Here is a 26,002-nt window from a genome sequence, read left to right as displayed (position 1 = left end):
CCCGGGCCCTTTCGGACTTTTCGGCCCCCCCTTTTGGGGGCTTGCTCGGGGGGGGCACCAGCTGATTCGGTGGTTCAGGGGGTGCTCCGTTTCGGTAAAGGGGGGTTTCGTCTGGGGGGGTTACTAAAGAGACCTTCCTGGCTTGGGTCCATCTGTTGGCCCAAATCTGGTGGACAGACATTTTTTTTTAACATGTTTTTTGTTTTGTCCCCCATTTTTGGCAGCAGGCATGACAGGGGCATCCTGTGTTTGGGGGTTTTTTTTTGCCCCCCGGGGGGCACGTGGGGGCCCTTCAGGGTGGCTGCCGTGGTCGGGGGCCCCTTGCAGGGGTCGTCAACTTTCCCCAACGTTGTGGGGAGTTTTTTTTTTTGGTTTTTCCCAGTATTTGGCCCCCGGGTTGGTTTTCCCACCCACCCATCAGGAATCCAAAAAGGGGGAAAGTAGGGTTAGAGCCAGTTTCTAACAAGCAACGGGGTTTGGATGGGGTGGAAACACGGGCCTTTTTACCCGTTTCCCAGCAGCACTCACGGACAGGTGAGTCCCAACGGCAGCAGGGACTGCTTGACCCTAGCCCCCCAAAAGGGGGCCCCCGGAGGAACCTGACCGGGCCTCCCTCAGGTCCGAGCACGCCCCCGAAGATGGGGGCCAGTAAAACCCGTAGGTTTTTGCACAGTTATCCTATGCCAAAAATTCTTTATAGGAAAAAATTTAGGCTGGGGAGGGCATAAAGGGCCTAAATGCAAAACCAAAAGCATCGTGGCAGCAAAAAAGGGGGGGGGCGTCCATCCGTTAACGCGTAAGAGCCGGGGCCGAAATTGCTTTGGGGCCCCGGGCCCCGGTACACCCTTTTTAAATTTTCCGGGCCCATGAAAAAACCCTCGGGGCCCGAGGGTCATAACGGGCTATCTTGGCATTTTTTGGGGCTTGCCCCAAACCCGCTGTGCCCCATAGAGCCCCTTTTTTGCCGGAAAGGTTCCCCCCTTTCCCTTTTGAATCGTCAAGAAAGGGGGCCGTTTCACCGCAGGGAGGGAAGAAGGAGAGCCCCTTGAGGTCAGTTTGGCCAAATTTTCCAAAACGCCGTGGTAATTTTTTTTATTTTTTTATTTTTTTGGGATTCGCAAACCCAATTGCCACCAAGGGGAGCGAAAAGGGAGAGATGGACTTAAGGGGGAAATGAAAGGGAGTGGATGAAGCTGAGCCCCTTTTGCGAGGAGGGGCAAATGTTCCCCTTTTATTCAGGGGGCTACATCCTGGGCGGGGCTTCTTCCGCGGGGGGAGTAAAAAGGGTTTATCAGACCGGGGACGGGGGGGTGACGCTGGACTTCCCTCGAGGGGGAATGTGGTCCCCTAGGAGGTCCTGAGTGAACCAGGCTCAGGAGTGGAAGGTGCGAAGGGGGCCCCTTCCCTGTGAAAAGGGTGTACTCAGGGGCAGCACGGGAAAGGGGCCCCAGCCTTTTTTTCCAGCCGGGGAACTGATGTGGGGGAACCCACCCCCTTTCCCAGATTTGTTTATTATAATTTTTCAGATACCCTGGGTTTCGCCTAACCCCCCAGTAATTGTGTATCTTTTGATGGGGGGCAATCATGAAGATCCTTCTCTTTAAATTTTGAGAAAATTTTGAACTTGTCCTCAGTCCAAATTTAAATTGGGTATCCATTTGGCGGCTATTTTTGGTAGGTTAGAGAGATCTATGCTGCATGTTTTGGGGAAAGGTCATTTTGGGCCCCTGAGGGGTTTTAAAAAAACCAAATATGAAAGGGACATAGTGGATAAGGGGTTCTGATGTTATCCCCTTGACAATGTGGACAATTTCGGGCAGTTGAAATTATACCCTTTAATCGAACCTTTTGAATAAAAAACGGGCATCCCTTCTTGGTAAAGATTCAGAATGGTAGCATGTTCATAATCTGTCGCGTTTTTGTAAAACAGGGCTAAAGGTGATCCTCCCTTGAACCCAAATCTGATTTTTGTATTCATGAGATTGACAGGGGGAAACCCCTTGCTAGAAGTTTATCTGGCGATACTGGGTTTTGACATTGCTGTAAAAGCTTGGGGCCCTTGCTGGTTTGAGCTATATTAGTTTTTTCATTTTGAGGTTTTCCCCAAAGTGGTTTGGTATCCAGGGGGAAGGTTAGGGTTTCCCTTTGGGTGGGAAAGCTGAGGGTAACTTAAAAAGGGAAATTGTTTGGGTTAGATGAAAAATTGTCTAAGGGCTGGTTTGATGTAAGGTTTTGTAGGGCTGAAAGTGAGTCATTTAAAAAAGGTGGATGTAGGGGGGGGTTTTAAATTTGAATACCCATTTGTGAGCATACCCTTTTATGGCAAATAGTTGTTGCCTGCAAGGTTGATGTATCTTTGAAATTTCTTCTCCCTATATATATATTCATTGCAGGTAAAAAGGGGAAATCCGGGAGCCCCTGACTCTTGATTGACGGACCCATCAGTAAAGAGGGGAAGCGGGTTTTTGGGGTTTGACTATGGAGAGCCCTTTTCATTTTTTGGACTTTGAAAAGGGTCGGGTCTGGTGCAGAGATTTTTGGAATTTGGGAAAAGAAATTTAAAAAAAAAAAAAAAAAACCCCGGGGAAAGGGGGTCATAGGGGGGCATAGCCGGGAATTGTGTGTGGGGAGTTAAAACATTTATGGTTTTGATTTTTGGGGTAACAAGTTTAGTGTCTCTATAGAGTTGTAAAATCTCTTGTGCCCCCTTTTAGTTTTGGGAAAAATTTTTTTAGTCCTGGAAAAAATGTGGTGTCGGGAGGTTTTTGATGCGGGGAAAGATATTTTCTTTTAGGGGGAGTTTTTTTTGGCGTTTACGCCCCAGCAGCAATTTGTTGGATCCTTGTCTTAAGGAATACAAATTTTGATACTAATGAAGGTTGATTTATTTGGGCCCTCGTGGGGGCCCTAGAAAATTCTCATGATTTATTTTGAAGTTTTGGGGTTTTAAATTCTTTGGAGAAAGGGAATAATAATGATTTTTGCCCCTGTTTTTTTATGAGAGAGCGGATGGCATGTGGTAGAAGGGAACGGAGGACATGGAACCTGCCCCCCAAATCAAAAGCCTGTCAGTCGTCTGAGGAGGGTTTATACGACTCTTGGATTTCTAAAAAGGAAAAGAAATTTGTGAGGATGAGCTTTTCTGGGAGTTAAAAGAAAAAACCCCAAAAAACATTTGTTTTAAATTAAAAACCAACTCTAGTCTGTCAGCCCGAATGTAAAGCCATTGATTTTTGATGTTTTTTTGGGTCTGTAATGCTCCATTTTTGGGCAGAAAAATTTTTGGGGCCCCCAGCCCCCTTACATTTACGTGCAATTTGAGTCTAATCCTTTTTGGGGCATGTGGAATCTGTTTTTTCCCGGGGCCCAATGAGTTGTGGGTTTATCAGCAATGAAAAGAGGTGTTTAAAGGGGGAAAAGATGTATTGTAAGAAGGTCTGCCAAATAAAAATTTAAGGGGGAAAGGGGTTTGAGAACCCCTTTCCCTGTGGAATCCCATTTTCAAAGGTCATGAAGTCAAAAAGGGTTTGTCCTTGAAATTGACTCTACCCTTTTCTCTCTTTTAGGTAGTCTCGGAGGGAAAACCCAAACATTTTTTCCAGCGACCCCCCCTTTCGGGGAAAGGGAAACTAGGTTTTGCCTCCTTTTTTTGGCAGCTCAAAGGCTTTCTCTAAGTCTAAGAAAAATATGATGCTATTTTTTCCATCGATGGCACTGAAAAATGTGGGTAAGTTTTTCGGATTTCCCTTTTTTCTTTACAAAAAGGCAGATGTATGATGGTGGGCATGGATTATGTAATTTAAATATCACAAGCATTCCCCTTTTTCCAGGATTTCCCCTCATGCAAGACAGTAATAAAATGGGCCCTAAAGTTAGCGGGGGGACCTGGTTTGGGAATAGTTAAATAATGGCCTGTTTCCAGGCTGTTGGGGGGGTTAAACCTGAGTGAGGACTTTTTGAAGAGGTTCTTGATAGTGGTGGGACCCTTATTCCCCAGAGCCTCGGGAGGGAGTATTTTATTCTCTCAAGGCCGGGGAGCGTGTCCTTGCAAATTTTTTAAGGGAAGACTTGTTTTCCCTTGCCAAAAGGGGATATAAAGTGTCAGCGGAGTATTTTTATAGCTTTTTGAATAGATATATTTTGTCGGGTCAGAGATAGCAAAAACAGTTTAAGGTTTTTTGGGGCAGGTAGTTGTGTGGAATTACTTCGTTTCCTTAAAAGAACGGATGAGCCTTTTTTGGTTTTTTTCCTTTTTGGGAGGGATGGCAGGGCTGCTTTTTATATTTTCCAGCAGAAAAAAATTAAGTTTTTCTCCACAGGGTCACTTATGGAAGTGTATTTTTTCATAGATTCGCTTTTCAAGTAACCCAATCCCTGTGCCGGATTGCATAAAATTTTTTTTTTTTTTTTTTGATAATTTTGTTTGCTGCTCAAAGGGATTTTCAAAATTTTCGGGGAAAAGGGGTTGTTTTTTTACCCCGGGTTTTTTTTGGGGTTTTGTAAAAAACAAGTTTTTAATTGCCTGATTTTTTGATTATAAAACCCAGCGGTCCTTGTTCCTGAAAGTGGAGGAAAGGTAACGGGGAATTTTGCGGGAAAACTGAAAGTTTGTTGTAATGCAGTGATGACTTCCTTTCGTGAGCATCTAGGGGGAGTAGATGGGGAGTAAGTATGGGCCCAATCCACCATGTTTTTTTTGGGTAAAAAGTCCCCAGTTAGCTTTGGTAAAATTTCCCATCTGGGGCGGGGGGGTTTGTAGGGAGTCATATATCCCAATTTGAAGTGTGGTGACTGTAGAAAAATTGATCAGACTTTTTTGGGAAGATATGGGTGGTGTCCACCCCTGTTTTTGGGTTTGAAGATAAAATGAGGGGAAAAGGGAAGATCAATCCCCCCTCTGAGGTGTGTGGGTGTGTATTTTGTTAAAAAAGAGTTGTTGGGAAAAAGGTGGTGAGGAGCGTTGAATATGTAGCCCACTTTGCAAAAATTATTTGAGGTGGTAGGTTTGTACATTCCATATGGGATATGGCTTTTAAAGTCCCCACCTAGTCCCTTTTGGTAGTCTTTTCATAAGTAAAAAAAAAGGTGAGGTAGGTTTAATACTGCACTTAGTTTGGGGGTCGGTATATTTTGGGTAGATAGACGGGACTGGGGGGGGGAAAATAGTGAGTAAAAGTACGTTTATTTCTTTTTCTTTTCCCACGGGTTACCCCAATGGTGATGGTTTCCCCAATATATGGAGATTTCTGTTTCTCTCCAGGGGGGGAAAAAGGGGGTTTAATTTTCAGATATGAAAAGAGTTTCCGGAGAAAAAATAATGTAATATTTCTCTTCCGATATTGTGGGTTTGGAAGTAAAGGGACCCTTAGCTTGAAGCCATTTATGTTCCACTAAAAGGTTCTTTTTTATGATTTTGACTCATGGTGGAGGACAAAGTTTTGGGGGGTTATTTTTGGGTTTCAGCTAGCTGTATTGTTTTCAGTATTTATAGCATGTTTTTTCTTCAAAAAATGAAAATTTGGTGGGAAAAAAAAAACCCCTGTTAGTTTGCAAGGAAAATTATTGGGACCAAATACTGGAAGTTGGTTTTCAAAGGGCCCATTTTCATTTTGTGGGGTCTTGAGTGAGGGATTTGGTTGTCGTGGCTTTTTTTTTTCCTGCTTTATCGTTTTTGTTTTTCTTTTGTAATGTGGTTACTGTGTCACTTTTTGAATCATTAGGGATGCGTTAGTTTTTTTTTTTATTTAGGGGGGGAAAAAAACGTTTCCACAAAATTTGGACATTTTTTAGTATCCATTTTTTGCTGAATTTCCTATGATAGAGATTTTCTCTGTGGGATATTCGAAAGGTTGAGTGGGCTGCTCTGAACAGTAGTTTTTTTGGGAAAAGCTTTTAATGACTTTTGAGTTTGGTGTCTTGGGGGGAAGATCAGGGTTTCCCACCTCTTCCCAAAAAAGGGGTGGACAAACCCTGGGCCCTGAGGATTCTTGGTGGTGTCCAAAAATAGGGAAAGGCCCAGGTGGAATGGGAGGACAAAAAAATGGTAAAAGTCTAGTAGATGGTAAGACCCCGCATCTGATGTTGAAGTTGAGGCTTTTGTAGTTTGGCTCTGAGGAGAGGGGCTGGGGGTTTTCCTTTTATTCCAATTAGTATTTTCCTTGGAAAAAGTTTTTTGTGTTTTAAGTAGATTATCTTTTTTGGGTTTTTTTGGTTTTGGGAATGTTTAGCCTTTTTTTTCCCCCTTGGGTTTTCCCATTTTTTCCATGCATGAGGCCTTTTTGCAGGGGGGGGGGGCATCTGTAGTTGTTTTATGATCTTCTTTTATTTTTTGAAGGAAATTATGTCTGTAAGGGGAACCAGGGGGTTCTGGGGCCCTGTTTTATGTATGTGATGTTTAAATCTCTGGCATTTTGGCCCATCTAAGAGGTCAGTGTGTTCCTTAGTGAGGAGAAAGTACCAGTGGTGGTGGGGGAGATATTCTGGAGGTTTCCAAAGGTAGGTGATTAAGATCTGTTTGTTTCTTCTTTAGAGGGTCTTCCCTTTTCTTTATTTGCCTTTTCTATTTTTTTGGGTTTTGGTGGGGACCCCTTCTATATCAAAGGAAAAGAGGATATTTCCAGAACCATCTTTGTTTCTGGGTTGGGTAAAAGGTTTAAAAAAACAACTTTTTTCCCATTCTCAAAAAACGGAATGTTTTCCCCTTCTCAAAAACGGAAGTTTTGCCTTTTCCCAAGAACGGCAATGTTTTCCCGGGGATCTGGGCCCCAAAATTGTGGTGTCAAAAGGTTTTTGGAACTAAAGGCCCACCTGATTGAAGGGGTTTTTGGGGTTTACTTTGATTTGAGTTAGTCTTGGTAAGGGCATGGAAGGCCTCTTTTGCTGTGGTGGGGGTTTTAAAATGACAAAACAATTTTTAAGGAAAACCCTCTCGTGATAAGGGATTTGGTGGCGAGTTAAGGGTCTCATTTTTTATCGGAAGACCTTTGGTTTTTACCCTTTTTTTTGGTTTAGGGGAAGAAGACCCCTGGATGTTTGGCCTTATCATGAGGGCTTACTTTAGGCTTTTTTGGGGTTTGGGTTTTTTTATCCGTATTTTTTTTCTTTTGATTTTTGTTTTTTATTTATTCAGGATCACGAAAAATGAATCCACCCTTTTCCCTAATTCATCCGCTTCTAACCTTATGGTGCTTCCCAAAACGACAGCCACCACTGGGTGAATCCAAAACCCTACCAAAAAAAATAAACCCTTCTTCAGAGGTTAAGCAGTCCAGCCTATGGACCCCCCCTCGTGGCACTGCCCTGGGAAATTTCACCTAAAGCTCTGAAGGGGACTCTGGGGGAAAGTCAATCAGGGAATGGACGAGTTGCGTTTCATTAGGTGCTTCTGTCTTCAAGAAAAAGAGCTCCCTGAGTCCCGGGCCCCGTGGAAAAACAGCGTACCGAATTTTTTTCCCCTTCGAGGGGGGCATCAAAGTGGCCAGCCCTCTCTCCCCCTGTTTGGCTAATCCGCTTTCGGGCGCAGGTGAGCTGGCAGAGTCAATGGTCGCTTCTTTGCCATTGACTTTATCTGCTTTTTTGGGCATGGATTAGCCAATTGTACGTTTTGTTTGTCCATGATTTTTGTTGTATTTTTTCGTCTTTTTTTTTCCGTAATAGACGGGAAAGGGTGAAAGGGGGTAGTGATACGGAAGGGAAGACCCACTGGGAAATTTAGCAGTCTTTATGTTTTTTAAGGGCCGGTGGGGGAAAAACCCTGCGAACGGGATTTTAAACCCTTATGGCCCGGGCCCGGGCCACCTCGTAGTAAAACTGAAAATTTGCCACATTTCCCTTCGTATTTTTTATTTGAAAAACCCATTTCTGGCCTACAAAAAAAATATTTGCCTCAAAGCGGGGTAGTGGTAAAAAAACCCCAAAAAGTTATCACCCAAAGTGCCCCAAATATTCTTTACGAAGGAAACCCACACAAAAACCTCGACCTAGAGGCCGAGGGGCCCAAAATTTGAGCCAGGGAAAAAGAGCTACCAAAATTTACCTTGAGGGGGCATCAAGGGGGGCCCGCCCCTCTACCCCTGATTGGCAATTTCCGCGTCGCGCGCGGTGAGCGGGCCCGAGTGGGATGGTCGTCTCTTCCCATTCTGTTATCTGCTGTTTGGGTGGAAATTACCCCAATCCTTTAGGGTTTCTGAGGATGACTTTTTGATTTTTTTTAAATTTTTTTAAATTATGTTAATCCTTAATATTAGTAAATCGGTAAAGGGCAAAAGTCGGTGGTTTTTTCCCGTATATGGGGGGGGGTGTTAGGGTTTTTGTGAGTGTTAATTTTTGGGGGCCCCCAGGTGGGGTTTTTTTTTTTTTTGTGTGTGTTTGTTTTGTTTGTCAATGATTTTGTTGTAGTTTTCGTCTGTTGTTCGCTTTTAGTCGGGGCCAGGTTTTTTTAGTTTCTTTTGTATGCGTGTGTTTAAGGGTTTAAATTTGATGTATGTTCTGTGTAGTTTCTGCGGGGAATTTCAGTCTAAAATTTTTCCCGGGGTGTACCAAAGGAGTAGTGCTTTGTTCTGTACGATTGCATTTTGTATTTTTGGGTTTTTAAATTATTGCAACCAGGGGAAGCTGTGTTTTCAAAAATTGGGTTTTGACAGTTGTTTTTTTTAGAGTCTGAGTTTTTTTCGTGGTAGCAGCATGTGAAGCCTTGATTTTTTGGTGAGTGTTATTTGGTTTGGGGTGATTCTTTTTTTGAGGGTGTGTGAACCCTTTTGTTTGGGGAAGTGGAACCCCAAGGGAATGTTGCCTTTTTGGGGTTAGGGGTGTTGGGTTTTTGACTGGACGGATTTTAAATTTTCTGATGCGATGGGGAGATTTTGAATTTGTTGATTTTTTGTCTGTTTTTTCCCAATTTTTGCTAAAGGGTTTTTTGATGTTTGAAAAGCCCTTTCTGTTGTGATTTTCATAAAAGTGTTGTGATTTAGGGGGTATAGATTTTTTTGTTTTGATATGCTGCATAGGAAAAATATTTGCTGTGAGGTGTGGGTTTGTGAGATTGGCTTTTTATGCAGGATAATAGGGTTGGGGGAATAAAATGTTTTCCCTGTGGAAACTCCATTTTCCTCGGGGTGGAGGGGGGTGCCCAGGTGGTTTCCAAGGCGTATAGGGGCCCGGGCCTGGGGTCCAGGAAGCTGCAAAAAGGGGCTTTGTGAGATGTTTTGGGAAAAGTTGTAACTGTTTTTCATTTGTATTTGGGGCCGTCAGGGCCAGACCTTGAAAACCCCTTGCTGATGTCTTATAAAATGATGTTGGTCTGGTGCGTTAGCGAGACCGAGAGCAATCTCCAGTAAGCGAGGGCGATAAACTCTCGGCCCCCTGTGTGGGGAAACCCGTATTGCCTACTTTGGGGTTATGTTTTTTTGGGAAAGTGTGTAGTGAGTCGGCGTGTGATTACCCTCTCTGGGCATTTTTACCAGGAATTTCCCAGCTATGGAGGGGCGGTATTTCCCCAAACCTCATTGCTGATTTCCCCCGTTTTTGGTATGGGGGTGTTTGGTGGCATTTTTAAAAATTTGTGGGGGAAAAATATCCTGTGGCAGTGCTGTTTGGAAGATTAGATGAAAGCCTGGGACCACTGTGGGGGCAGCTTTAAGATTTTTTTGTTTATCCCTGCTTTTTCCGGTGTTGTTTTTTGGTGTGTTTAATGGTTTTAAAAAATTTCTTCTGGGGTAGGTGGGCTCTGCAAGTAATAGTATTGCCAACCCAAAGAGCACACCTTCATTTATCATATATAAAAGCCCATGTAAACCTCCAGTAAATCACCCCCTGTAATATTAACACTATCAAAAAAACCCCATCATAAACCCCAACAAACCCCCAAGAATCTTACAAACATGCAAATTTGGGGGGGGATTTAAAAAAACCATTTAAAAACACACAAATAATCGATTCGGGGGCCCAAAACCCACACACATGAAAAAAAAACCCCCTTAAACAGTGGTACCCCAGACAAAAGGGCGGCCTGACGGTTTAACATACCCAGAAAAAAAACACAAAAAATTTTTCCCCCATCCCAGAGAACCCATCCCACCTAAAATTTGCTCAAAATACGTACAAAACATTTACCCCAAACTAACAACAACACGGGGCTGGGACGCACAATTACACACACGTTTACAGAGAACTAAAAAAAACGCAACTAACAAAAGATTTCCCCCAGAATGAGCAAACAACAATGGGAACAAAAAGAGCACAAGAGCCCCCAAGAGGTTCTGGATTTCCTCAGGGGGTCAGACGGGAAAACACCCAAACATACATTTAAAACCCCCAAAAGGACGGAAGGTGTTTTTGGTTGGGTTATTTTGCAATATATGTTGGTGTTTTGTGGACCGAGGTGTGTGAGTTTTTTGGGCTACTGCTTTGGTGTGGTTGTTTTCCAAAGAGTGGGGGTTTGCGCTAAAGTCTCCCATGATTTTATTTTGGGTTTTTTGTGCCCTCAGTAGCGGGCGGATGCGGTTTCGGGATGTATGGTCTTCGTGGTTGGATTTTAAAGTTTTCCCCCGTATAATGGGTCCTTTTTGGTTGTGTTTATTTCGCTGCCAAAAGGTCTGAGTGAAGTTTTTTTATGTTTTTTCTGAGAAATTGCTACGCCGTCGCTTCTTTTTTTGTGATTTTTTTGGAAAGATTTAGATTGTGTATGGGTAAAATCTTTAGTGGAGTAGTGTTAGACCCCATGGTTTTTATGAGGTTGATATTGGGGCATATTTTCTGTATGTGGTCCCAGAGTTAATTTTTTTTTGTTGTCCAGGTAGAAGTTATTTTGGGAGGGACTGGAGGCGGAGTTTTTAGTGATGGGAAATTCTAGCATTTTTGCGGATGTTTTTTTGATTGTTCCCGGAAAGATGTCCATTTTTGAAATTTGGGTGTTTTGGTCAGGAGTCTTTCGATCATATGTTGGTTACCGGATTTTTCCCTGAGTAAGGTGTTCATTGGGGTTTAGCAGCTACGACCATGTTAGGGTGCTTTTCCCCTTAGAGAAAAACCCCTTTGATTGCCCTTTTTTCGTTTTCCCTTTTCTGTCTGAGTTTTGTTTTTTTTCCCCGGGTTTTTTTAGAGAAGAGTCAAGGTTGAAAAATTTTTAGGGTTTTTGACTGTGCCACCCATCGCCTCTCCAGGCCTTTCACCCCCCACAAAATGGGGTGTCAGGGTTCCTCGGGATAAAAGGGAAAGGGACTGAGACTGGGGAGTTGCTTTAGGTAGTGTCTTTTTTGTCGTCCCTGGTAAGGCGTCCTTTTTGGAGGAGGGGGGCCTTTATGGGGGGCAGCTTGCTGTTTGGGGGCCCCTTAAAGGGAGGTGTCGGGGGGTGGGGTGGGGGTTTTTGTAGGGGGGGGTTTGGGAAGATTGTTTTTATCAAGCTGATTTCTCTAAGGTTTTGGATATTTTGAACCCGTACTGGGGGCTTTGACTGGGGGGGAGGGGGACCCCCAAGGAGTCAGCTTCCCCTGGGTTTGGGGGGTCAGGGAGGTTTTTCCTTTTCAAGGCCTCCCTGGCTCCCCCTAAAGCCTTTTAAGGGTTGATTTTTTGGGGGTTTGTGCGTCCCCCCCAAGAAAGACCCCCATGTTTTCCCTTTTGACGGTTGTTGGGGCAGGGCTAAAATCCACCGGGGCTTTTTTTGGGAGGTTTTTTTTTCGCTTTTGTTCCCTGTGTTTTGGGCGGCCCTGATTTTTTAAAGGGATTTCCAAGCATTCGTAGTTGCTTGCACTGTAGTTTGTGCTCCCTTTTTGAGCTACCTTTTAGAGGTCGAGTTCCTTTTCTTTCTTGCCCTTTCTCTTAGGGGTTTTTGGATAGCCTCTTTCTGGATGGGGCAGTGTTGGGAAAAATTTTCCCCGGGTGCCCCCCCCAAGTTTTCAGACTTTTTTTATGGGTTTATGGTGCAGCTTGGGTATGAGTGGGTGCCAGCCCCACATTCAGAGCATCGGGTTTTTTTTTCCTCTTTATAGTTTGATTTTAGATTTTCCAATGCCCTAAACAGTTCATGCATTTTTAAATGGGGTGAAGCGTTCAAACTCTATTTTCCACAGTGCCGGGCATACAGTTTTAAGAGGTAAAAAAGCCCTTTTTCTGTAATTTTTTGGCCCAGGGATGTCGGCAAATCTCGCTTTTATTTATTTTAAAGAGTTTTCATTATATGGAAAGCTTTCCATTTAGTGTGGGGGGGTGCTGCCATGATTTCATTTGGGAATGTCTTCGTTTGTTTTACGAAAAAAACCGTTGTCGGGTTTTTGAAAACTAGGGGGGTTGGGGTTTAATTCACATATCCCAAATTGGGGGCACAGGTGAAAAAACCCCCAAATTTTTCGGGGGTTTTTCGGGGGGGGGTGGGGGTTTGGAAAACCCGAGAAAAGATTCTCTGCCTGTTGGGTCCCAATGGGGGGAAACATACCCTCAGGGGGTTGGGGGCGTACTTTAGTACCCCTAATTCAGCTTAAAAAGTGCCTGGGCGAGGGCGGGCCGCCTTTACATTAATTTTTTACCTTAATCATGGTGATTTGGGGGTGCATAGGGTCCCTCAGGAATGGAGTGGAGGGGAGTAGGATGAAAGGGGATCAGCGAGGGTGAAAAAAAGGTGGGAAAATTTATTTAGGGGCCCGAGAAAGTGAGGGGGGTTGTAAATGGGGATTGGGGGCTCTTCAAAGAGATTTTCAGAGAGGGTGCACTCGACCCCCACAGGTCAGGGGGTGGTTGCGTTCTCCCGCGCCCCTGAGGGATTGGAGTTTTGTGTTGGGCCTCCCCTTATTGCCAATCCTTTCTACAAAGGGGCAACAAAATAAGAGGCACCAAACCAACCCCGACGAAAAGAAAAGTTTCTGAGACTTATGTAGGTCCCGAAAGGCCACAAAAAATTGAAGGGGTTTTGGAGGAGAAAAAGCAAACTAAATGTCACCTCAGACTGCTGGGCCTCCCTATACAGGTTACCCTGGAAAAGAAGAGCTGCAGGGCTGAGGAGTGGGGTAGTTTTTCCGTGGGCACCGTCAATAGGCAAAAAAAAAATAACCCCCTGAGGGTGTGGCAATGCAAAAAACCCCTGAAAAAGGGTAATCTTTCTAGAATTTATGGGATTAGAGAGGATAATAAACCCAAAAAGGGTCGCAGGGGGCGATTGAAAACCCCGGTTTTCCAAGATAGCTCAATGGGACTTTTATTTTACCTATTTTTTATTAAAGTGACTCTTTACATTGACGAGGGCTCGTGGGGGGTGTGCCCGAAATTTTTGCCTGGTTTCTCCTTCTCCCGTGCCGCGCCGTGTAAAGGCCCGATTTTCCCTGTTCCCCCCGAGGGTTTAAGCCAAACGGGAAGGACCTAAGCCCCCCGTCGGAGGTGAGGTAAAAAACGGAGGGAAAGGGGGCCCGCGTAATCTCGAGTTGTGACATAACTCCCTTCTTTCTTTAAAATTTTAAACTTCCCAAAAATTGAAGATTATTTTTGAGAGCCCAAAAACTGCGAGATGCCATACCGAGGGGGTCCGAGGCCCACATTTCCCGCGGGGATGTGGCCCCAGGACCTGCCCTTCTGCACCCACACTTTTTTCCGGCGATTACGGTCTTTCCTTCTGTCAACTTGCTGACCGTTTCTCCTCCACCAGTCCCCCTATCCCGGGAGCTTCTCCGGCCCCTCTCCTCGGCAGGCCCGCTCCTCCAGCAGTCCCCCGGCAGGCCTTTCTCCTCCGGCATGGCCTCAGGCCGCTCCTTCCCGGAAAGTCCTCGGAAAGGGAGCTTCCCCCGGCATGTCCTCGGCAGGCAGCTCCTCCCGGGATGTCCTTTGGGAAAAAAGGGAGCTCCTCCGGCAGTCCGATCCCACCGACCCTTGGTCGTTTTGGGGGCACGTTTCCCGGGACCCACCAGTGCTTTCCCCCGCGATCCTCGGCAAAAAGGGAAAAATCTATGGTCCCTTCATGGGCGGCTGCCTTTCCCCCAGGGTATCCTTTGGGAGGGTTGTTCCTTTCCCGGGCCCCTTTCCCGGGCAGGGCAGCTTTCCCCCAGGGTACCTCGGCGTGCAACTCCCCCGGCAAATGATACCCACCAATTCCTTGGGCGGGATCCCCCCCGCCAAATGGTCGTTGGGGCATTTCCGTACCCAAACCCGGGTTTCTCCCTCTGCGCGGGGTTTTTGGGGAGGCAATTCCCCTGGGGTGTTTTTTTGGGCAGGGGGTTCCTCCAGGCCCGTCAGGGGAGGCAATTCCTCCGGCCGGCCCGGGCAGGCAGCTCCTCCAGCGGTTCCCGGGGAAGGGGGTCCTTGAAGGGCCCCATGCCACCGGATCCTGGGGGGTTTTCCCACGCCCAAATGGTCGTTCGGGGGGGCACATCCCCCACCCAAAAGTGGTTTTAAAAACGGACATGCAACTTTGCAACCCCTCCTCGGGCCGGCCTGCCTTCCCTTTCGACGGCCGTCCCCCCGGGGTTCCTACGCTTTTGTCCGTCTTGGACAAGTTCCCGCTGCGACGGTTTTTTTTGGCAGGGCGGATCCGTCAAGTGCGACTCTGTGGGCCCGTCGCTCCTCTGGCCAGCCCTTTTACTCCCGGGGGGTTTCACATAAGCTTCCCGGGGCGCGGGCTCCTTTTCTAGGGGGGGAAAAAGCAAAAGCGGGGGGCCCCCGTTCCTCCATAGTGTTGCTCTGCCCCGACGTCTTTCCCTCGCGGTTCCTGCCCCCCGCTGCTCTTCCCCCAGCTGACTTGTACCTCCCGTTTCCCCCGGGGGGGAAAAAGCCAAATGTTCGCGGGTTTATCCTCTCCTGTTCTTTGGGTGAGTGTAAGGGAAAACCATGCCTTCAAGCCCAGCCCGTTTTACCTTTTTGCCCCGTAGTTTTCCCCATGGGGGTCTTTTTCCAAACCGCGGGTCCCGGCAAGGTCGCCAATGCAGGGGTTTGAATTAAAAAAGGGGGGTCAGAGCGGTTTTACTGCTAAAAGGGACTAAATTACCCCTAAAAAACAAAATAACAAAATATGTACAAAAGAAGGGGCAGGGCGAGGGGACATGGGGGAAGGGAGCAAAAGGGGCAAAGTCACCGGATAAAATGCTGAATTTTTTCCTGTTTTCCCTTTTTTGTGCCGCGCCCCATTTTTAAAGGGCCCCATACCCTCGTTTCCCCCCGGGTGTAGGGGTAATCGGGAAAGGGCCCAAGCCCCCCGCTCGGAGTGAGGAAAAAAATCGGCGAAAGGGCGCAGTTGTGACAAAAAAACTGTTGCATTTTGGGGGTTTTTTGGTTTGGAAAGGGCGGGTTGTTTTAATATTTCCCTTTCCCTTTTGCCTCTATTTTTTTTTAAGGTCTACAATTTTCCCTCTTAATTTTTTTTTTTTTTAATTTATATAATGTATTTAATATGTAATGTATTTATGTATGCCACACACACACCACACCCACACAACCCCACCACACCACACACACAAACACATTTCACATACACATACACACACACACACACAACACACACACACCACACACACCACACACAAAACCCAAAACACACACACAACACACAAAAACACACACACCCCAAAAAAAACCATATATATGGATGTTTAAAAATTTTCATATTATAATATATTTTTTTGCTATATACATTCAAAAAACACACACAGACAAAAAAGGGAGTAATGCAAAATATATATAAATATAATATATATAATAAATATAATAAATTTTATAATATATGTATATATATATATATATTTTAAATATAATATATATATTATTAAAATATGTTGTGGTGTGGAGTATGCATTTAATGTATTATTTTAAAAATGCCCACACAAAACCCCACCCCACACACACACCCCACACACACACACAAACCCCACACACACACAACCCCACACACACACCCAAAACACGTATTTGTACATTTCATAAAACACAAAAAGCAAATACAAAAAAGCCCAAAAAAGTTGGGCTGGGGAAAAATTTGTGGCTATTTGTAACTACGTAACTATGGTGGTGGTTTTTAAACCGTCTTGTAGCCCAGTGTGTGGTGTTGTGTGTGTGTTTGTATGGCATGCACTGCGTGGGCATTATAGTTTAACACGTTTGGGGCCCGTATCAGTTAAAAGTACCTAGGGTGACGATTATATCTGACCTCGGGCTGACCCTTCAGTTTTACTCTCAGAGGTCACCCAAAACCCCAAAACGCGACACCCTTTTCCCTCTCGGTGTTTTTTTTACTGTGTTTTAATCTTCTAGGGAAAAAAAGAGTCAAAAAACCTAACCCCCTCTCACTGCCCAAAAAAAATCAAGCCCTTATTGAGGCACTCCAGCCCGGGGGGCAGGGGGCTTGCGTTTCTTTTTGGTTCGCAACAAGGACACAAATATTTTGAAATTCCCCTCTTTTCCCCAAAGCTCCTATGAATGGGCATGTCTTTAAAACCAAAGGTGAATTGAATACAAGTTTTTGGGGCCCTTTTTAGTTCTTTTTTTCTCCTTTCCCCAATAATGTGTGAAGTCGTATGTGCAGTCACTCTTTTCCAAAGGGTTTTTCTTTTTTTTAAAAGTGTTAAATGGGGGAAAGTTTGGGGACAGGAAAAGGCAGGGTTTTTACTCTTTCTTCTTGGGCCTAGGTTCCCCATTTCTTATTTCAGTTTACCCGCGGTCAACAAACATGAAATCGTTATTAAGTAATTTTCTTCCTTTTTGAGAAATTTTAAATTTTTTCAAGAACTTTAAAATGGTTTTGTTTTTTTTTCTCTTAATTTGAAAACTAACTCCTAGTTATTTTAAAAATTTTATTTCACTTTTACTCTCTTTTTTTTCGAGTTTTTGTAAATTTACTGTTAGAAAGGGTTCCCTCGTTTTTTAAATCCTTCAGTTCGTTTAATTCTCTTAAATTATTTCATTTTTCTTTAGTCGAATAAACAAACATTATTTTTGCTCTCATTATGGCGGGGCTTCCCCCTCTCGAATGACCCACTTTTCCCCCACTTTGGTTTGGTCGGCACAGAGATGGCTTGAGAGGGCAAACTCCCCTGTTCCCGTTGTTTGTTTCTGTTAGTTTTTAAAACGGAGGGTAAGAAAAGAATTGTTACATTGGGTTTAAGGGGACAAAGTTAATAGTACTAGAGCGGAGCTTGTAAAAACGAGTTTATACAAAAATTTTTTTTTGGTGTATCGTCCCAAAATCTTCCCTTTAAAAATAATTTGTGCACAGAAAGCCCGATTTTAAAACCCCCATTTCGGGAAAATCTTTTAATTGAAACTTTCCCCTGAGGGATTACCATAGTAAGTTTAAAACCCAAGGGTATTCATTTGATTGAGAAAATTTTATTCGTCGGTGCCCCTTTTTAATTACACCCTAAATCACCTTCTAAATTCATGGCATGTTTAGGAAATTCCCAAACGATTTGTGTGATTTTCCTACAATTTCGACAGCAACAAAAAATTTTTAATGGGAAAAAGGTTTTTCCCCGGGCCTTTGTTCTGGGATGGTGATTGGGGTAAGTGTGTGTGGTTTTAAACGAAAGGGCTGTGAATGAGAATGAAAGGGTTTGGGGAGCTCACACAGAGAATGAGTCACAAAACGACGATTAACGTTGTTTAACAATACTGTGATAATACAAAATTTTTTCAAAATACCACAAATTGGGAATTTAACCTTTTAATGAATGCGAAGAATGGGCGCAGGTTTGTGAAGTTGACGTGAAAAAAAAAATTTACCCAAACTTTTTTCGGAAGCATATCCCTTTCCCCGGTCAGAAATTATTACACAATCAAAGATTTTATTTAATCTACATTTCGGATTCCACAAAAAAATTTTGCAATGCAGAAATAGCCCCAAAGTCTAGCTATGTATGTCAGACTAAGTAAAACTTCATTGATGGGGGGGCCCCATGCCCAAAAAAACCCAACGAAAGAAGGGGGAAAAGAAACAAAAAGGGGAAAACTATAAATAACTTGCTCTACTCTGCGAATCTGGTGGGGGGCGCCCTTTTGACATTTTTCTATGGGATCACCCCGATCAAAATGGGTTTTTGAAAACCTTGCGGGGTTGCCCTGTTTTGTTTCCCCTTTTCTACTCTGAGTCTATCAGAGATGATTTGGGAGTTCAATCCAGGGGCCATGAGATCACTACTTTCGTTCCCCTCCCTTATTTTCCTTTTTTATCTTTTGAAGACGAAAACAAAGTAAAAAACCCAACATTTAAAAAATGCCCAAAATTTTTATAAATAAAACCCGGCCCTAAATAGGGACTTAAAATCCCCCCTCTCTGTTGCCTTTTACTTCTTGGTCTAAAGTGAATAAAGATAGGGTTTTACCGACATCCCATTGGCATGGGAAAGGGGTACCCTGTTGGGAGTTTCCCTAGGATGCTGTAGGAAAGATGTCACCGGGAAAATGGTATAGGTCTGCGGGGCCAGGATTTGGGGGAAAAAGGTATTTAAACCACCCCATGATGTTGTGGAGGGGCGCCACCTGCCCGAGGTCCCCCCAAACCAGCGAAAAAAATGAGGGGAAATCATCAGTGCAGGGACCAGTTACTCAGGATGCTGTGGAAGGGCGCCGCCTGTCGGACCGTCCGAGATCCCAAACAAACTTCAGGGAAATTTGGGTTTAAATGCAGGTATCAGCCGCCCTTTAAAATGCCCAGGAGGACGGGCCCCTTCCCCTACTTCCGTAGATTCGGGCAAGGGTTCGAGGACTTGGAGAACATGTAACCGAGAAAGGGTGTTGGGGCGAGATCTGCGAGCAGTGTGGAGAAAAACACCTTGAATTGAAGATTTTTAGACGAGTCCCAAATCAAGGAGGGGCGTGGCGAGGGCTTTTGAGGACGTGTTGGACGTGAGGACAGATGGATTCGCCATGGGCCAGGGGAAAAAGAAAATGAATAAAAAGGAAGAGGAGCCCCGAAGATGGGAAAAGGACAATGCAGTGAGAAACGGAAAATGTCCAAACCCCTTTAGAAACCTACTAAGGCGTGAATAGGTAACCCAGCAATAGGCATGTAAATATGCAGGGGGTCCCAAAAAGGGTTTAAAAATGTGGCTTTTTTATCAGTTAAGATCAATTGCATCAACGAGGGCCCTTTATAACGATTATATCCGACCCCATCTGACCCCTCAGGTTTGCTTCAGAAGTCACCGTGCCCATGTTTCCACAAACCTCTGGCTCCCCAGGGTGGTTGGGCCCGACCCCAAAAAACCCGTTAATTTAGCGCTTCCCCAAAACGTTCGTGTAGTCCCCTTTTCTTTGTTTTACTTTCGTGGAAATAAAAAAGTCAAGGTCTAAAAACTATCACTGGGCCCAAAACCCGTTATAGGCCCTTTTATGGGCAATCACAGCCCCCTTTTCCGTGTGGGTGTTTGGGGGCAAAAACTTTTTAAAACTCTAAGTGTCCGCACGCTTTGCTTCAGGGCACTTTTGGGTTTGGGGGCCCAAACACCTGCTCCCCCAAAGGGAAACCCCCCTTTTTAAAAGGACAATGTGTTTTTATATGTATTTTTCTTTCAGGGTTGACTTTACTTTAATGGATTAAAGCGTTTAGATCACTGATACAAAATTCGAAACAAAGATTTAACCATTTCCCTAATGTGCTTGTATGGATTTTTTTCCACCCTCAAGTATTGCTATTGTACGAGTTTATATTTTTATCATTAAACATTGTATTTCTTCACAGGTTTTTAAAATGCTAGGGTTTACAAGCTAGAAGAGGGGATAGTTTTTTGCATTGTTTCCTCCTGTAAAAAAAGCGCGTGATTGCCCCCTCATCCAAAAAAGGGTCGGTCACGGGGCGACCAATACTCCAAAAAATATGCATCAAAATTTTCCCCTTTTTTTCTTTTTATTTGATTTTAACATTTTTATATTACCCTGGGGAAAAATGGATTTTCGGGCCCCAGGGACCCAAATTTTCACGTGGCCCGATGCGACCCTGCCACCTTGGTGTCAAAGGGTCTTACGTTCACCCCGCAAACACACACACACACAACACCCACAAAGCAAACGCACACCACACACAAACAAACCCAAAATATATGTATATATATTATATATATATATATTATATAAAATTTTATATGTATATTATGATTATATTTATATATATTATATATATTTTCCTTTTTAACCCCATATACATACATTATATTATATATATAATTTTATATTATATATATATATATATAATATATATATATAAAATATATAATTATATATTTATATATGTGTTTTTTTTTTTTTTTTTTTTTGTGGTGTGGGGTTTTTGTGTGTGCGGTGTGTGTTTGGGGGTTTTTGCGTTTTTGTGTGTGTGTTCGTGTGTGTGTGTGTGTGGTGTGTTGTGTGTGGTTTGGTTTTGGGGGTGTTTTTGTGAGGGGTGCCCGGGGTGTGGTTTTGTGGTGTGTGTGTGTGTTGTGTGTGTGTGTGTGTGTGTGTGTGTGTGTGTGTGAGTGTGTGTGTGTGTTTGTGTGTGTGCGTGTGTGTGTTTGTGTTTGTGTCTGTGCGTGCGTGTGTGTGTTGGGGTGTGTGTGTGTGTGTGTGTGGGGTGTGTGTGTGTGTTGTGTGTTTTGTGTGTGTGTGTGTGTGTGTAAATATTTTTAATAAAAAATGTGTGGTTTTGTGTGTTTTGTGTATAATTATATAATAAATAAAGGGTGTGTGGAAGATTTTTATGTAATATAATATATATATTTTATATATAAATTATTATATATGAGTGTGGTGTGTGGGGTGGTGTACAGTATATGCAGTTTACACACACCCAAAAACACACCACCCCCACCACCCACACACACACACACACACACAACCCCACAACAAAACACACACACACACACATATGGGATATATATGAAAATTACCCAAAAATATATATATATATATATATATATATATATATATATATATATTATATATAAAATTACACAAAAACCCCAAACACAATATATATATTATATATATTTATATATATATATAATATATATAAAATATATATTAAAATATGATATATTAAAATTATATATATATATTTAAAATATATATTTTATAAAATTTTATATATAAAAAGTAGATGTGTGGGAAGTATGTATAAATATGTATATATATAAAAAAAATATATATAAAAAAATTTTTTTATATTTTTATTTCCTGTATATACCCCCAAAAATATATAAAATATATATATATATATAAATATATTAATAATAATATATAATATTTCATAATTTTAAAATATTTATATAATAGTATATTATATATATATATATATATATATATATATATTATATATATAATATATATTATTATATATAAATTTAAATAGCATTTTGTGTGTGTGCGTTGGGGTGTATATTAATTTTATATATATATTATATATCTTTTATTATATTATAAATATATAAAATTATATATATATATATATTTGAATATATATATATTATAAAATTATATAATTTTACAATATAACGGCTATTTGTCTCTAGTACAGTGGCGGGCCCGGGGAACCCCCAAAACACACGTAAAGGGGGTGAACACACGCCCACGGACGCGCTACGACTTGTCTAAAGGGTTTAAAAGCGCCGCGTGGAGGCCACGGGGCTGCCCGGGGAGAAAGGGGGGAGGAAACCTTTGCGCGCTAGTAGCTGGTACGTATTCCCCCGGAGGGGGGGGCGAGAGCTGACCCTACCGCGTCGGTTAAAATTTGGGACGGACTCCCCCCGGGGGGGGCGAGAGCGAAACCCCACCCCCGTGGTAGCTTGGGACGGACTCTCGGTCCCAAAAGAGGTCAGATATAAAAAAGTGACCTCCGCCCCCCCCCTGAGCGGGGGGGGTTCTTTTTTGGGAAAATTGGGTCCACGTGGGAAAAACCCCCGTGGTCCCCTGGTAATAGAAATAGAATTTCCACATCCTGTAACCAAAAAATAGAATTTCCACATCTTATAATATATTATAATATATATTATATATAATATAAAAATATATATATATATAAAATATATATATATATTAAAATATATAATTTTTTTTGTGTGGGGGGTTGTGGGGTTTTTTGGGTGGGGTTTTTTTTTTGGGTGTTTTTTTTGGGGGGGGGTTGGGGGTTTTTGGGTGTGTTTTTTTGGGGGTGGACAGGTTTTTTGGGGGTGAATCCAATAAAAAAATTAATGTTTTTGCCTAGTTTTTTCCCAAAAAAAAACCAAAAATTGGGTTGGGAAAAAAAGGGGTTTTTTACCCCTAAGTAAAATTTGGAGGCGGTTTTAGGGGTTTCTTTTGGGAAAACCCAATTCCCAAAAAAAAAGGGTTTTTGCATAATTGTTAAAATTTTGGTACAAAACAAACTTAAAAACCCTTTTTTTAATTTTAAAATAAATTTTGGGTTTTTTACCAAAAACACATGAATTCAATTTTAATTTTTAATTTAGAGTTATACAAATTTTGGGAAAACACCTAAAATTTTCGGGGTTTGGGCTTCCATGTTTTCAGAAATTTTTTTGATTTCTTGGTAAATAAAATTTTTTGTTCTTTTTCCTGTTTGTTTTTTTTTAAAATTTATTAAAATTTGGGAATCTTTTATCAAAAGTCGCTTTAAACCAATAACCCGGGCATTTAAAAATTTAAAATTTTTAAAATTATGAAGGGTTTACTCCAAAAATTTGGTTTTTTTTGTTTATAACCAAATAAAAAATTACAAGCTTTTGTTTAATTCAGATTTCAAAATTTAAAAGGGTTTTTGTTTGTTAAGGTAAAAAATTGTTGGTTTTAAATTTTTTAATTTAAAACATTTTAAAAAAATTTTTTTTTTGAAAGTTTATTTCCAAAATTTTTTCTTTTTAAATTTTTTATCAAAATACAAAAGCGTAAAACTTTTCGTTAAAAAATTTTAAATTTCTTTAATTTTTAAAAATTTGAAAAATTTTGTTGTTGAGGTTTCATTTTTGTTTTTGGGGAAAAAAAATATTTTTTTTGTAAAAAAAAATCAACCCCCCAAAATTTATTGTAAATTTAAAATTTCCTTTGTTAATTCCCCAAAATTCAGCAGTAATATAAATGGGTTTTTTTTTTAATTGGTTAGTGAATTTTTTGTTTTTAATTTTTCTTATCTAATTGGTTTAAAAATTTATTTGGCCCCCAAATTTAACTTTTTTTATTTTAAAATTTTTTTTTTTCCATTCTTTAAATTTTCATTTTCCTACTTTAACGTTAATTTCCGTTTTTGTGAAAATTTTAATTAAAAAATAATTTTTTTTCAAATTTAAACCCTTTTTTGGGGTTTTTGGTGATTTGGGAAAAGGGAAAAGTTTAAAATTTTTTTAAAAAAAAAACAAATAAAATTCACCAAACCCGGGTTTACAAGGGAAATTAAATTTTTGCAAAAAACCCCTTTGATTAAAAAATCAACTAATTAAAAATAACAACAAAAATTTTTTATAATTTTGGTTTTTAAAATTTAAATTTTTAGGCCCGTTGAACGGGGATTTAAATTTTACTTCAAATATTGGGTTTTTAAAATTTAAAAAAAGTGGGTTTAAAAAAAATTAAAAACCCCAAAGGAAAAGGACTTGGGTTTTTTTTTTATTTAATATTTAGTGGGTTTATATTTAAAAGGAAATTTTATTTCAAACTTTTTTTTTTTTCACGGCCCCCCCAAAATAAAAGGGGGAATTATTTAATTTCCAATTTAAAGTCTTGGATTTTAAAAAAGGTTTTTTATGGAGTTGGTTTATTGGGGAAAAAAAATGTGAAATTTAAAAAAAAATAAAATTTTTTCAACTAAAAAATTTTTTTCCCCTTAAGTTTTTGTTTTTTATTAATTTTTATTACCCTGAAAGGAATTTGATAAAATAAAATTTTTTTTTCCCATAAAAAAAAAACAAATTATTGGTTTTTTTTCTTCCTTGTTAAAAGGGTTTGAATAAAAATAAAGGAAAAAAACCCAAAGGGTTTTAAGGGTTTGGGTTAAAGTTTTCAAGCCAAAATAGCACCCTGGGGAAAAGAAAAAAAAAAGTAAGCTTTTTCCTCGGGGAAAAAATAAAAGGGTTTCAAAAAGGTTAAAAAAAACAGGGGACCCTTAAAAGGGGGGGGAAATTTCCCCTTTTTTTAACCCCTTGGGCCGGGCCCAGGTGGGGCCCTTTGTAAAGTCAAAAGGAAATTAACCCGGGTAAACTCTTTTTTTTTTCCAAAAATTTGGGGTTGGTAACAAACAAAAAAAATAAAAGGGGACATTCAAAGAAGGGGATTTCTCTTTGGGTATTTTTAAAAGAAATTTTAATGGAAATTTTGAAGCTTTTTTGCCAATGTGGGTTAAAAGGAAAAAAAGGGGAAGAAAAAGATTTGTTTTTGTTTCTAAAAATGAAAAAAAAATTTTCATTCCAAGTTAAAACCATTAAGTATAATGTTTTTAAAAGTCGGATAGAAGGAACCGGATTTTTTTAAAATAATAATTAAATTATTTTTAAAAAAAAAACCCGGGGGGTTACGGAAAATAAAAAAACAAAGAAGTAGGATTTTTTGCCCAAAAAGGGAAGGGTTAGGAAAAATTTAAACGGAACAAAACAACGGATTTCCAAAAAGGGAAAAGTTTGGGGTTAACCAACGGGGAAAAACTAACCCCAAAAAAGGAAAGGGAAAGGAAAAGAATGAAACGAACCTTTTTTTCAGAAATGTGACCAAAAAAATTTTTAAAAGGGAAACCCAAAAAAAATTAAAAAGCCCCAAAGGAGGTAAAAAAGGGGGGGGATTCCTTTGCAAAAGTCCAAAAAAGCCATTTCTGGGGAAAACAATAAATTTATTAAAACAAAAAGTTAAATTTAAAAAAAAATTTTTTCACATAAGAATAAAAGATTAGGGTTTTTAAAATTGGGGAAGGGGGTTTTGAAGGGAAAAAGGGAAAAACATAGGAAAAACAAGGAAAAAACAGTGCAAAAAAAAGGCACTCGTTTTTAAGGAAAAAAACGAAAGTTGGGGGAAGGGTTTTTGAAAGACTTTATTAAAAAGGGAAAGGAAAAAAAGGGAACGAAAAGGATTGTTTTGGTGTTGGAAAAACAGAAAAATTTACATGAAAACACCCCTTTTTTAACGCTTTCCAAAAAAAGGGGAAATAAAAAACGTAAAAGGGGATAAAAAAACCCGGAAAAAAAGGAGGATTAAAAAAAAACAAAAAAAAGAGAAAAAGAGAAGAATGGGGACCGGGCAAAAGGATGATGGGGGGGAAAGAAAACAAAGAATTTTTTTAAAAAAAAAACCCAAAAATGGAAAAAACCCGGGTAACCCAAAATTAATTTATCAAAATAAAGAAAAGATCCCAAAAAAAATTTAAAAAAACCCCCAAAGTTCGGGAAACAAAATTATTAAAAATAACCGGAAAAAGGGAAAAAAAAGAAATGTTAAAGGGGAACAAAAAAGGGGAAACCCCAGTAAGAAAGGGGCCCCAAAAGTTTTTAAGGAAATAAATTTAAAAAAAAATTTAAAAGTAGGATTTAAATTTTAGGGAACAGATGTATTTCGGGAAAATTTTAAAAGGGGGGAAAGGACGAAAAGCCCCTGAGGAAAAATTAATAACGGGAGAAAATAAAAAAAGGGGGTAATTTTGAAAAAAAAAAACCATTTTGGGCCAAACGCCAAAAAGGAATTTGGCCCCTTAAAATTTTTTAAAGGGTAGTTTTAAGGATTAAAGGTTTTGGAAACAAAAGAAACATTTTGGTTTAAAAGGGGAAACATCAAATTTGCCAATTTCCCCCTTTAAAAAAAAAAAATTTTTGTGGGATGTAGAAAATTAATAATTTCGGTTTTTTGGAAATTTTATGGGAAAATGTACCAAAAAGCGGTTTTTCAATTTCCCAAAAAAACACCCAATTTCCTTTGGCCCTTAAAGGGCCCCCGTTTTTTTGAAGATTAAAAATTTGTAAAGGGCATTTTTTTTGGGCATAAACCAAGAAATTTTTTTGGGGCTAAACAGTAAACAGAAAGGTTTTGGGGAGGATTCACCCAACCAAACCAAAAAGATGAAAAAAGGGATTTTTTACCGTTCAACTTAATTAAGGGTTGC

At 40.8% G+C, this 26,002-nt stretch overlaps 1 protein-coding gene across 1 annotated transcript; it reads right to left on the bottom strand.

Annotated features, from left to right (window-relative positions):
- Positions 1-13,923: 13,923 nt before the first annotated feature.
- On the bottom strand, positions 13,924-14,853 carry LOC119572050 (acidic proline-rich protein PRP25-like). The gene is made up of 3 exons (XM_037919064.1): positions 14,829-14,853; positions 14,450-14,602; positions 13,924-14,276 (listed from the first exon to the last, which is right to left on the bottom strand). Exons 1-3 carry the CDS (start codon positions 14,851-14,853, stop codon positions 13,924-13,926), a joined length of 531 nt encoding a protein of 176 aa, XP_037774992.1.
- Positions 14,854-26,002: the final 11,149 nt, after the last annotated feature.

The sequence above is a fragment of the Penaeus monodon genome, unplaced genomic scaffold (assembly GCF_015228065.2).
Source record: "Penaeus monodon isolate SGIC_2016 unplaced genomic scaffold, NSTDA_Pmon_1 PmonScaffold_928, whole genome shotgun sequence".
In the NCBI taxonomy this organism is placed as follows: Eukaryota; Metazoa; Arthropoda; class Malacostraca; order Decapoda; family Penaeidae; genus Penaeus; species Penaeus monodon.
This window is presented reverse-complemented; position numbering and strand designations above follow the sequence as displayed.

Coding starts and splice junctions, on each gene's coding strand:
- LOC119572050 (XM_037919064.1), bottom strand. CDS start 14,853: ATGGGGAAAACTACGGGGCAAAAAG. Junction 14,603..14,828: donor GAAAACTACGGGGCAAAAAG/GTAAAACGGGCT, acceptor TTCCCCCCCTAG/AAAAGGAGCCCGCGCCCCGG. Junction 14,277..14,449: donor TGTCCAAGACGGACAAAAGC/GTAGGAACCCCG, acceptor GGGCCCTTCAAG/GACCCCCTTCCCCGGGAACC.